Below are 12,669 nucleotides of genomic sequence, written 5' to 3'. Positions count from 1 at the left end.
CGTTCAAAAAGGGAATGAGGATATCGTTGAGATTGTGTAACGTTAATACGTTTCTAAATCATATCTCAGATGGGTGAAAAGTATATTTGACATTCGGCATCATTAATAGTATGGGTAGAAAACAGTAGCAAGATATTTCAGGTTGGAAGGCATGAAATTGAACAACTCCTTTTCTCAGTAACACAGCCTATGTTGTGAGTTATCATTAACAAACACCGAGATATATCCAGAGCAAAAATTAATACTACCCTTGTGTCATGGCAGACAGCTGTCCTGGTCTTTTATTTGGATTGCTTGTAAGACGAGCCCGGATCTTGTGAGCCTATCATGTATTAGAAGGTTGTGTGGGAATGAGACAGAAGATACGGCAAAATTCTGAGATTTTCCCCTGTGAGAGAAAACTTTCAATATATTTATGTTAGTAGCACATCCAGCAGCATTATCATATTTTTGTCGTTGTGTTTAGCTTTTCACATCTGCGATGCTTGTGTACTGATCATGCATATTATTATATAGGATGTACCACGTTGTGGACTCTTAAAGATGGGAGAGGTTAAAAAGGCTGTGTGGACATCATGATCATCGTTCTAAATGTATTTTCTTTTGTGTGGGAAAAAATTAACCCAGCAGTGCTCAGCGTGCTTTCATCATGGTATCCTGCTAGACTGGCCCAGTGCTAGTAGAATGGCAGCAGAATGGCAGCTTGCACAGACAGTCTGAGCTACTGAGCAGGCAGACAGAGTGAGGGATTGGGAAGAGCAGGGAGGGAAAGCTGTGTTAAATGAATGGATAATGGTAGAGGGAGGGAGGGTGTGTGTGTGACTAGATATTTTTGTAGGTGAATAAGTCAGTGTGTCATACTGTACAGCAGTATAGTAACTTTGTGTGTGTTAATGTATGGTGTTAGCGAGTGTGTATGCATGTGTGTACATGTTACTGTAGGGTGTTTGTATTTTATCAAAAAAAAAAAAAAGTATAATAATGCTATACCTTTAGTGATCTTCTTTGACTCCTCTGTGTGTTGGTGTAAGGTGTTAGCATGAGATTGTAGCCATTGTAGAGATTGTAGAGGAGTTTGAGTGAGAGGAGGGAGTGTATATATTTGTGTATGGTGTTGGAGGGAGTGTATATTTGTTTATGGTGTTAGAGTGAGAGGGTGCAGGTTTGCATGTTCGTGTTTGAAGTCATGGAGAGCAGGGTGATTTAGGAATACTGCACACTGGTGCCACTAACCCTAGGTTCACCCCTAGGTTAAATTATGTCATTATGTTAATGTAAATACGGTAGCTATATAGTGATGCCTCACAACAGTTTTTGTTCCCTGTGCATCGTAGAGTTTATCTGGAAGGAATTAATTTAAATATATATATCATATATATATATCAATTAGGACGTCATTGTTGCATTACTATATTATAATAATAATAATTTATTTTATGTTATTTTTATATAAAATAGCAATTAGTGGCCGTTATATGCGCCAACACGGTGATGTGCCCTTTCATTTTGCGTGCTAGTGAAGCCAAGCTTAATCCAAAAGTGTTTGCTGAGGGTTTCCTCATTACACGGTTCGACGTTCACGGGAAGCATAGGTAAACCGGCAACGGGAGGTCACATCTCCCCCCATGGCCTCCGATCGCTCCATGCCTCCCCCTCACTCTTCTATAGGGATGGAGGCGGCCCAAAGGCTAGGGAAGTGACCGATGATCTGCGCATGCGCAGCGGAAGTACCCAAAGCTTCCTGATACTAGCTAAAGTACTCTGTGATATTATCCCGCTGAGCAGCCCGCCCGCCCCGTGTGTCTGCGGGACCTCCACATTCTAATTCCACTCTGCTAGGTGAGTTCCATTCATTGGCATTGCCAAGCTGGCAGTAAAAATGGTAATACTCTGTCTTTAACGCGCTGATGATGTAATAGTAGATTACTTTTACCATTACACCAATCAAGCTGGTGTTTGTGAATAAAGACTCTTGGCAAACTTTGGGACTTTTGTGTAGTCCAAATATAGCTCCAGTAAATTGACGATTTACAGTAGGAAGCAACAAGAATTACACAACCTTTTCAGATGTGTGCAATAATTTGTAATTCACACACTCAAATGGTTAAATGATTGTCCTTTCATTCCAGCGTGGCAATTAATATTTGTAAATAATGATGTCGCTGCGTAGTGTTCGGGTCATATCTTAGATAATTATATCTTGCTAAGGTTAAGTAAAACCTAAGATTGTTATTACAAAACATAAGATATTTCACTGATGTCAGACATTAGAAAAGCTGCCGGAACCAATCAGCAACTTAGCAATAGGGCATAGACAGCTTCATGGGGAGGAATAATCATGTGGATCCTGAGAACAAGAAGTAAACTCTTTGCAGTGGTGGGCTCATAAAGGTTTTTTTTGGTCATTATATATTGCTTTTTTTTTTATCTGGGAGAAGTGACAGTTCCTCTTTCAAAATGAGTTGAAGCCATTACACCATTAAGCAGATAAAGCAAAATGTATGTGCAGAAGTCTCTGTGTATTAATGCGCAGGATTTATCGGTGTGAGTGAAGAAACTTCCATTCACTGTTCACTGATGGGTCAAACTCCTTCCACCTTAGACTTAGACCTTAACGAGCCTTATCATATGAGATGCAAGGACATTGAGGATTGACATTAAGCCTTTCGTTTTTTTGTCTTGTTTATGGTTTACTTAAACAAAACATTTACATCCAGACAATAAGCAACTCCACCTCCATAAATAAATCTTAGCGGGCTTGATATTTTCTGGTGAAGCATAGAGCTTTTGTTTCGCATGACAATCCGTCCCTGTAAATGAAGCAAAGGTCGACGTGAACAAAGAACAATACATTATATTATATCACGTTTATTTATATAGCGCCGTCAGATTCTGTAATGCGTTACAACCCGCTTCGGTAGGTTCAATTTAAAATCACAAACAATAAATTAACTGGTACAAAAAGAGGGCTGAGACGGGACGACCTGTACCCTGACTGAGTCCCCCGGCCAAATCGGGCTTCCTTCTGCCGAGACACCAGGGGTTAACCCCTCCAGCGCTGGACCAGACTGGCACTGGTGAGACGAAGCGGGAGAAAAATCTAATGGAGCCGTGCTGGCACTGTGGCTAGCCGGACTCAGCTACCCAGCTAGATCAGGAGTATAATCCCATCACTACCAGACGACGCCTCCTTACAGTTCTATGGCCAGCAGTGCCTACCCGACGAAGAGTCACTATTTCTGGGTGATTACAAGGGAGCAGCGTCAATCTCGGGGTACTGATGGAGAGCTCAGGGTCCAAAATTTGACTTGATCCATTGTTGGGACCCCAAATGGCAGTGTCGGAAATGTCCCCGGGAATAGTCTGTTCAGTAGCTGTGCCAGAGTTCCCGAGCCTTAGCTGGGTAAACCCTGATTCTAAGGATGGGTAATAAAAGAGGTTTCCTAAATGAGCTCCCTCTCTGTAACCACCTCCAATTGTGACCCCAAAAGGGCGACATGGTAGGGCAACAGACATCCGTAGTGACACAGTTCCATGGATTTGCGGCTAGCTCCCGGTCAGGCGAAGGGAAAATTTCCTGAATAATTGTCTCAACTTCCTGGTACTCTCTACGATATATGTCTGGAGTAATACTAGAAAAAACAGACAAATAGAATGTGATATATACAAAGCGGGCACTGGCATCTACAATGTGTACATATTACTGGTATTATCTAAAGGTTTGGAGTCAGCTGTGTTTATTATTATTATTTATTGTTTACACAGGCATCTGCTCTTTTGCCTAAAGCTTTCCTAGTTAAACTTATATAGGGATGCAAGATTGAACTTTCTAGACGAGCTTTTACTCTTCTCCTTGGTTGTACAGCATTGTGAAGTTTATAGATTCATTCTAAATTCTATGAAGACTTCTCACGATTGGTAATCACATCCCTGATCTTTTGGCTTGCTGTTATGCTACACGAATGCATGTGTTTGAATTCTGTTTAGAAGAATACCTTTACTTTAATGTGCCGTCAGCATGTAAGATGGTGAATCAGGCAATGGCCAGTTGGGATTTGGCCACTGGTGCTACAAATCTGCTGCCGTACCGGGAATGTTGGAGTTTAAGGTTTTCCGTTAACTTTTGAAAAACAAAAGGCATGACTGCCCCTTTTAAACAAGGTTAATGACAGGTTACAGAGGTAGTGTTCCTTTGACAATGTGAAAATAATGAGAGGCAGGGCAGAGAGTATTTTGCACTATGAACACATAAATAATTATTATTTCCAAACAAATCTTTTGTAAGGTAACTCTATATTAATCCTCCTAAACCAGTTATTTGCCCCTTTTCAAACCCTCTTCCACTTTGTTTGGGTATTACGCAAGCTAGTTTTCTCCCTGGATTCCTACCTTTTTGATTATATATACCGTATTTGCTCGATTATAAGACGACCCCCCAAAATCTGAATATTAATTTAGGAAAAAAGCAAAATTCTGACTATAAGACGACCCTATAGGAAAAAAGTTTTACCTGTAAATATTCATGTAAACTATTTTTTTTTTAAATAAAAGCAATGATTGAGAAAAATATTTTTTGTTTTTATTTCCTGCCCCCAGTTATGCACATCTGCCCCCAGACTTGCCACCCCTGTATGGCATTGTGACCCATGATATGCCTTTTAACCCTCTATATGTCACTGTGCCCCATGATATGCCTTTTGACCCCCTATGTGCCACTCTGCCTCCAGAGTCCGGACAACACAGCAGGGAGTCGGAAGCACCAGTACGTTTGGGGGGGTTAAATGGAGGGGATAAGACAGGAGGATCCAGGTCCCCTGCAGCGCTGCGGGGGATCTGGATCTTAGTCTCATAGTCAAACCTCTATTTGAGGTTGATTATAAGACGACCCCGATTATAAGACGAGGGGTATTTTTCAGAGCATTTGCTCTGAAAAAACCTTGTCTTATAATCGAGCAAATATGATATATCTCTGTATCTTACTAAGACATAAGGAATACATATTATGCATGCAAACCCCCCTCTTCTTCTGGTTTAATAAAACTGTTTAATTCCTCTTTCCAGGTTGTCATCACACAAACAATCTGAACATGAATTTCTTCTTGGAGACGCTGAAAGCGTTGTTTCTTACAATTTACTTGATGTTGGAATCCCTCATCTTGTGGATCGTTCCATCTCGGAGGAAGAATGTTGCAGGGGAATTAGTCCTAATTACCGGAGCAGGGAGTGGAATAGGAAGGTTGATGGCGCTGGAATTTGCCCGTCTTGGTGCAACGTTAGTTTTGTGGGATATCAATCAGGAAGGAAACAAAGAGACAAGTAGACTGGCCAAGGAAAATGGTGCTGTTCGGGTCCATACATATGTATGTGACTGCAGCAAAAGAGAAGAAGTCTACAGGGTTGCTGATCAGGTAAAATAATTTCTAAAGAAATGTTATTCCTCTTTGAAGGCAATGAGGCAGGACTTCAGAATGCGATCAAACGTTTGCTACTGTGCAGGTAATTACAGCCAATAGACCAAAGTCCTGTACCATTCAGCTCCAAACTCTATCGTGATTATGTAACTAATCATGACTTAAAATAGCTGTCCTACAAAAGCCCAGACCTACTTGTGTTTTGTTGTACAATAGCTGTAGTGTTCTTTTGGTAAAGTTTGCGTATACATAGGCACTTAGTTTTCTGCAGACCAGAAGATTGACAGCACATTCATTATTGTAAAGAGGGGAAACATTCAGTTGAGTGATGGTTAGGCACTCCAAAAACTGGCATTGGCCTAGAAGTCAGTAAACCTTTACAACTGATGCCTTCTCAGCCCCCCATCATCATTTAAATGTGTCTAAAGTACCAACATTATTTTCTTAGAGTTCAGGGACCGTGTCAATAAATGTACCTAAGGTATCTTGTGTCCAAGCAGCCCAGATGCTTTCCTCCTTTCTTCAATAGTTCCTACTCGGATGAAAGGCTTAAGATAGCAAGGGTGTAGGCTAACCTCTTGACTGCATAGGTGGTCCATCCAGCTATACGATGCATTTTCTCACACATTTGGTATTACATGAGAACTCATTTATTAAAATGCATTGTTTTTCCTTGTACGTTTCTCACGGTTTTAACTTCTCTAGGTCAAAAAAGAAGTTGGTGACATCACAATCCTGATTAATAACGCTGGCATTGTAACTGGAAAGAAATTTATTGACTCGCCAGATGCTCTTGTGGAGAAAACCATGCAAGTGAATTGTATAGCACACTTCTGGGTAATGCTGTTTTCTTGTCTTTTTGTCTCTGGCTACACATCTGAAAAGATTTAGAAGCTGTATTGTACGATAACACCATATGAACGGTGCTCCACTGTCTTGTGGCAGGGGTCCGCTAATCATGGAAATTGGTAAAATATGATGGCTATGTCTTTAGAAGACATTTAATAACAGTTGTTAGGGAGCAGTCTACTCCAGTTTTGAGCTAGAATGGTTTCCTAGATAACACTTAACATGTCTTTCCACGTCAGCTGCGTGACCTGTTCACCTAGCAAACCAAAGGATCTATTCACCAAAGCAGGGGTTTGAAGGAGAGATGCAGTTTCACTTCCCCAATGTCATTATATATAATCAAGGAGAAATCATGACAAATAAAGTAAGAGCTGATCTAGCATAATGCATACTTAAGTTTGTGAGGTGACTTCACCCTAATTTAACTCTTATTTCAGGGGAGGCTCACTGGGGTTGCCCCCCATAGTGCTTAGTGAAGACTGTATATTAAATTAAAGGCTGACAAATATGTATTAGACAAAATCTTTTGAAGACGCAACATATCATGGATTCTGCATGCTGGCCGAGTCCTGAACACTAACTGAGGGTACAGCAAACAAAACATTTTTTGGGTTCTTCTCCAGAACAACCAAGGTGTTCTGTGGGTTATCTTGGTTTGTTTTGAGAAGTGTTACAGTATTTAACAAAGTTAGACAAAAGAATGAGCTGTTGTTACAGTTTATTTTTATTTTGCGGCCACTAATGTTGCGCCAGACAAGGAGAACCTGCATGTTCCACAATGTCTGCAGAGGCTCTTGAATCTTCTTCTTCAGCTCAGGAAAAATACCCATATTGGTATCAGTTTTGGATTGTGTTTGATCCACAGCAACATGAAAATATTTTGTGAAAGTTTTAAAATTTAAACAATACATACATTTATGTATTAAAATGAATAGCTGGAGACGACATTAAATGTTAGACCCAGTAAGTGAAGTAAAGGAAGTATCCTGCGTAGGACAGCTCATAGTCTACATGAAGCAGAGGAATAAACAACATGGCTTCTGTGGGTCAGCAGCATGTACTAATATATTCCAGAAGACAAGACACCATTTTAGGGTCTTCGACCCAAAATGGCAAATTAGTAATTTATGAAAATTAAGTGAATGTGACTAACTTGAAAATGAATGAATGTTTCGGCGATGAGGCTTTATTTAAGCAATGCACATTGTGCAATGAATTTTATTACATTTAGTTCAGCTCTATAGTTCCTCCTCAACACATTAATTTTAATGAAGCCCTCGCTGTAACAATGACTTTTCTGTTGTTGCTTGGAAACGGAAGAATTATCAGGCTAATCCATATTTTAACCCGAGCCCTCTGGAGCTACGTGATTTAGGGACAATTACTAGAGAGTACGACGGGGCCATATTTCGAGAGATCAATTCTGGGCCAAAGTTCTTGATGTGGAACAATCCCCATAGCAACCACATAAATGTTCCCGTTGATTGCCCAGCACTGTGCAACAGGTAGACTCTTTATACATATACCACTGTGTGTATTTGTTCCAATAATTGAAATAACCCAAATTCTGGGATTACATAAACATCTATTACTATCATTATTGAATGATCCATATCATTTGATGCAGAGTTTCACTTGCCCCAAAAATCCAAAATTCAAGGTAAAGAATTACTGTTGATAAATATATTGCATTGTTAGATATTTTGGGTACATTGATTTTTTTTTTTTTAACTTATTTTCACAGACTTATAAAGCTTTTCTTCCTGCGATGATGGCCTCCAACCATGGCCATTTGGTAAGCATTGCAAGTTCTGCTGGACTTATTGGAGTCAATGGACTAGCAGGTGAAATATGACTTTTTTGCAAATAATTATTCAGCTCAAAGAATAACTAAGCATTGTGTATGCAGAATTGGTAAAACAGTGTAAAAAAGAGTGCAATTATATAAAAATTCTTCTTGCCAAAATGTGGAGTGTCAATACCGATTCACAGCGCACTATTTTTGACAATTCAGAACACCCTTACTCCTGACCAGCGGATCGGTGGATCTCCCCACAAACATACTCATATTGATATAAGTGTACTTTATTTTAGGTGGCTTTATCATGATTTGGGAACCATTCAATCCCTAATTGGATGTTATCCCAAATCATATTGTTGATCTCTTGCTTTTAATTGCACAATGTAGTTATTAAGGAGACACTGTGCCCCAGAGAGTAAAATTCAGTCAATAAAACACACAAAATTGCGCGCAGTATCAGCAAATTTTGAAAGTTAATGTATTTATTATGGGAAAAATGACCTTTGAAGCGGTGAAAGGCTAATACATTTTCGCAGTGTGTGATCTGATGGGTAAAGTACATATCACCGCATACTGTGAAGAATGTGTCAGGCAATAAGGGCAACTTCCAAATATACGAATAGTTGAAGATTTTTAAAAAAATATCAACATAAATGGAAAACTCTCTGATCTCCAATACTTTCTGAAAATAAGGAACCAATTTTCTGGGGTTCTTCATATCTCCCATCCCACCCCCTTTTTCCAGTGTGTGTGTGTATGTATGTGTATATGTGTGTGTGTGTATGTATATATATATATATATATATGTTGCTGACCAGCACGTGTAAAGTGCTGCAGTATATGGGATATATATATATGGGATATATAACTAAGTCATCCCACATGGAAAATATAGCTGATGTGGCAACCCTAGTTATAAACGAGGAAAGCTATTTCCTAAAAATGTTGACACCAGTTGTGTTGAAATACTGCATTTTAATACAAACTTTGCTATAAGCCCGTTGTGTCTACTTTAAGTATATTACAGTTCTTGTCTAATTTAATGTTTAATTGAAAAAGTCATCCTTTTGATACAAACTATAAAGCTCCATATATATCCCCTCCCCAGGCCCATTTATGCTGCAAACTATATTTGACCTGAAATATGGGGTCTGCTAAAAATGTACTTTACGTCCTCTGCTAAAGGCTACAGGTAAACCCAGTAAATGTCTTTCATCCTGGCTACAACAATGTATACATTTTATCCTACCAAGGATCATCAGGTCATTTTTTTTTTGATGAATGATGTACTTTAAAGTGACGCTCCAGCCATAATATGCACTTTAATGCTTAAGATAGCTACAAAGCCCCTTTAAAGCAGAATCCCCCACGTGCATTGCCCTTTCAAAGGGGCCAATCAGTGGCGAGAACCGTCAGACCACAGGGGAGTCATTCTGCTCCAGCTTCTACCTAAGGTAAGTATTTTATGTTTTATTTAACATTTTAAAGAATGCGAATTAAAGTATTCTTATGCATTGTTCTTTGGTGAGGCTGTCTATAACATTAAATTGTACCTTTTAGTAAGTCAATATTTTATAATGTGTAAATTGTAAAAATGATGATTGTGTTATTGTTCTAACTATTATCATGATCTGTTATGCGACTGCTTCCCTTCAGGAAATATGTTCCTTTTACAGATTATTGTGCCAGTAAATTCGCAGCTATCGGCTTTGCCGAGTCTGTCGGCCTTGAAATGTTGGCGCTGGGGAAGACCGGAGTGAAGACCACTATCGTTTGCCCCTATTTTATAAACACTGGCATGTTCGATGGATGCGCAACCAAGTAAGGCTGTTGTAATAGCTCGGTGCTATCGTGGCTTGGTGTCTAAAACTGCCTATAGAGTTCAAATTGGAAAACCACGAGAACAAGTGCTTCATGTGTCTTTTAACCCTCTAGTGCAGTGGTGCACAACTACAGAGATAAACAGAATGCCTCTTATGTTTGTGGTCCTTGATGACTGGAGTTGCGCACCCCTGCTCTATCATGTGATCACGTATGTATTCTTTATTGTAACATGTTCCACTACGTTAAGGTGATCTGGAAATAGCAGAACAAAAAACATCTTGCGCTCTAGACCTCAGTCCAAAAACCTCCACATACTAGGATCGACAAACCGTGTCAGGGGGTGGCTTCCTATATTTAAGAGTTTCTGTATAAAAACTCAATCGACTTTCTAAAATGTCAAACATGCATTTGTAGTTCTAATTATGCACGCACTTTGTTTTGTAGGTGGCCACGTTTCATGCCTATTTTAGAACCACAATATGCAAGCAAGAAAATTGTGGATGCTATCCTTAAAGAACAGGTGCATCTGGTCATGCCACGCAGCCTGTACCTCATATTTGCTTTCAAAAAGTGAGTAATAGTTTGTCAGAGGCTCTATAACAGCCACGTGTTTGAAAGGAACAGTCTAATCCCCCCAATTCACTTTAAAAAAAACTGCATATTGGAGTCAATTTTGCACGGACTCCAATGTGTTTTGTTGCAAGCAAATTGGAGCATTTGTTGATTAGCTAGTGGAGATAGAAAATGAGACTTCTCTCCTTATTTAAGTACTCCCCTGACTGTCTCTACTGAAAGCATTAGCACGTGAACTGCTTGCACAAGCTCGGTTCCTCTCGGTATCATTAACTGCTAAAATTCCCATTGATTTCAGAGGGAGCTAAGCTCCTAAGCCTAGAATGGGAGTTCTATTGCTTTAAAAATCACACTAGAAATTTAAAGAAATCACCAAATATTTTATTGTTTCTCTTTGTTTTCTGTTTCTACTCTTCACTCAACGTATGTTTTTAGTTGAAAGTTGCTTTTTTTCCCAATTGATCTTCAAACATATGAGGGACGTGGAGGAAATGTGGTGATTCATTTGTAGGACATGACTAGGTGGGGTACAGACATAGAAAAGGAGCCATAAAACCTTTTTTTGTTGAGTTTTAGTTTTTTTTTTTTCCTTTTCTCTACTTTTAGCATCATCCCGACAAAGCTGGGAGTTGTTCTTGGGGATTATTTTGGAGCATTTCATTTCATGGATCATTTCAAAGGCCGTGTAAAAAAGGACTAGATTTAACCACAACGTACCAAGATGAGATGACCAATGAATGTATTACGTCCAGATGAAATAAAATAAATCTTTCTTCCCACTTGCACAATTTTAATGTGAGATGTATGCTTCAATTTGATAAGATTTCTAATAATATTTTGCAATAACACATGTACTTCAAGCATTCCATACCTGTTTGTCTAAATTTTTACATTAAATGGACCTGGTCATATGCCAGACAACCTATTAAAATAATTAAAATATTAAAAGATATTGGCTTGTATTGTGCTGTGTAGAGTTAAATGGATCGCTAGATTGTTTTTCGGTATAATTCTCTAGCATTTCCACTGTTGTTATTAAACCTACACGTTAAACGACATCATAATACAGACAAAGTCACTGTAACGGAACAGTTTACTGTCCCTTACATCCATATTAAAGAAAAAGGCTTGTAACATGATGTGAGGACTCTGATATCTGAAAATAGAACTAAAAAAATAGGTAGAAGCTGCAGCTGCCCTCCTCCTCTATGGTCCGATTATTCTTAAAGTTAATTGGAGCATTTTCCTTGCATGTGCCATGACCCAGTTCTGGAGCTGTCCGGGGGGGGGACGTATAGCATGCAAGGAGTTGCATGCATGGTCAACCAAATAAATCTGCTGGCAGGGGGAAAAGGGGCAAATGCATATGGGGGGATTATGCAAAATCTCACCATGCAATGGGGACCCCATGACAATTTAAAGGGACCTAAACTGCATATGATGGCTGGAGTGTCCCTTTAACTTTGCTCTTCTTATTCATCCTAGTTCTTTTGTAATTGTAAACTAATGCTTTTTGGTAGTATGAAAGCCTTTAGCCCATCGGTGGAGAATATTGCCAAATGCATCTGGTATCAAAATAATAACTTTCTAACTATGAAACACCTTTTACTCTTTCTGTCAATAAGCTTTTTATATTATTTTAGTAGGAAAACGCTATGAGCAAGTGAAGGTTGCACTCACAACTGACAAGGTGGCTAATGCTCAGAAGATACTCATTTGTGCAATTTTCGTGTTTGACTGCAAAAAAAGAAAGGAACATTTTCTATGAATAGAATTACCTTGATTTATTTTTTTCGTGATGCCTTTTCTTTAACCATCTTCAAATAATGAACGGCTGGCCTTTTAAACATTTACCCAATGTGAACCCCTGTCTTTACTCTCTAAAGGTGCTCTAGAGCGCAGGTATGAGAACCGGTAAGTTGTTTGTTACATGGACCGTGGATATGCTTTGAAGCTGCACTGGATAGAACAATGCTTGGTTTTATATTTGTATGCTAAATTATGTATTTGTTTTCCAATTAAATAATGGATTCTTTACAAATTTGCTTACCATAATCCTACCTAGTTTATACCTAGGTTTCATGGGATGCAGGTGTCATCACACACATTCTAGCTGCAGGTTCCAAAATCAAATCCATTACGACAATGTACGTGATATCTTCTTGCACGCACAAACAGTGTAATGGTATGATGAACGTTATACCTTTTATA

At 39.1% G+C, this 12,669-nt stretch overlaps 1 protein-coding gene across 1 annotated transcript; it reads left to right on the top strand.

Moving 5' to 3' along the window:
- The first annotated feature begins 1,781 nt into the window (after positions 1 to 1,781).
- SDR16C5 (short chain dehydrogenase/reductase family 16C member 5) lies at positions 1,782 to 11,240 on the top strand. The gene is made up of 7 exons (XM_053465976.1): positions 1,782 to 1,839; positions 5,062 to 5,408; positions 6,117 to 6,248; positions 8,005 to 8,104; positions 9,738 to 9,882; positions 10,330 to 10,455; positions 11,065 to 11,240. Exons 2-7 carry the CDS (start codon positions 5,088 to 5,090, stop codon positions 11,156 to 11,158), a joined length of 918 nt encoding a protein of 305 aa, XP_053321951.1. The 5' UTR covers positions 1,782 to 1,839; positions 5,062 to 5,087; the 3' UTR covers positions 11,159 to 11,240.
- The last annotated feature ends 1,429 nt before the right edge of the window (positions 11,241 to 12,669 follow it).

The sequence above is a fragment of the Spea bombifrons genome, chromosome 5 (assembly GCF_027358695.1).
Source record: "Spea bombifrons isolate aSpeBom1 chromosome 5, aSpeBom1.2.pri, whole genome shotgun sequence".
Taxonomy (NCBI): Eukaryota; Metazoa; Chordata; class Amphibia; order Anura; family Pelobatidae; genus Spea; species Spea bombifrons.
The sequence above is the reverse complement of the archived record's forward strand: the minus strand, read 5'-3'. Positions and strand labels throughout refer to the sequence as shown.

Coding starts and splice junctions, on each gene's coding strand:
- SDR16C5 (XM_053465976.1), top strand. CDS start 5,088: ATGAATTTCTTCTTGGAGACGCTGAAAGCGTTGTTTCTTACAATTTAC. Junction 5,409..6,116: donor TCTACAGGGTTGCTGATCAG/GTAAAATAATTT, acceptor TAACTTCTCTAG/GTCAAAAAAGAAGTTGGTGA. Junction 8,105..9,737: donor TGGAGTCAATGGACTAGCAG/GTGAAATATGAC, acceptor TTCCTTTTACAG/ATTATTGTGCCAGTAAATTC.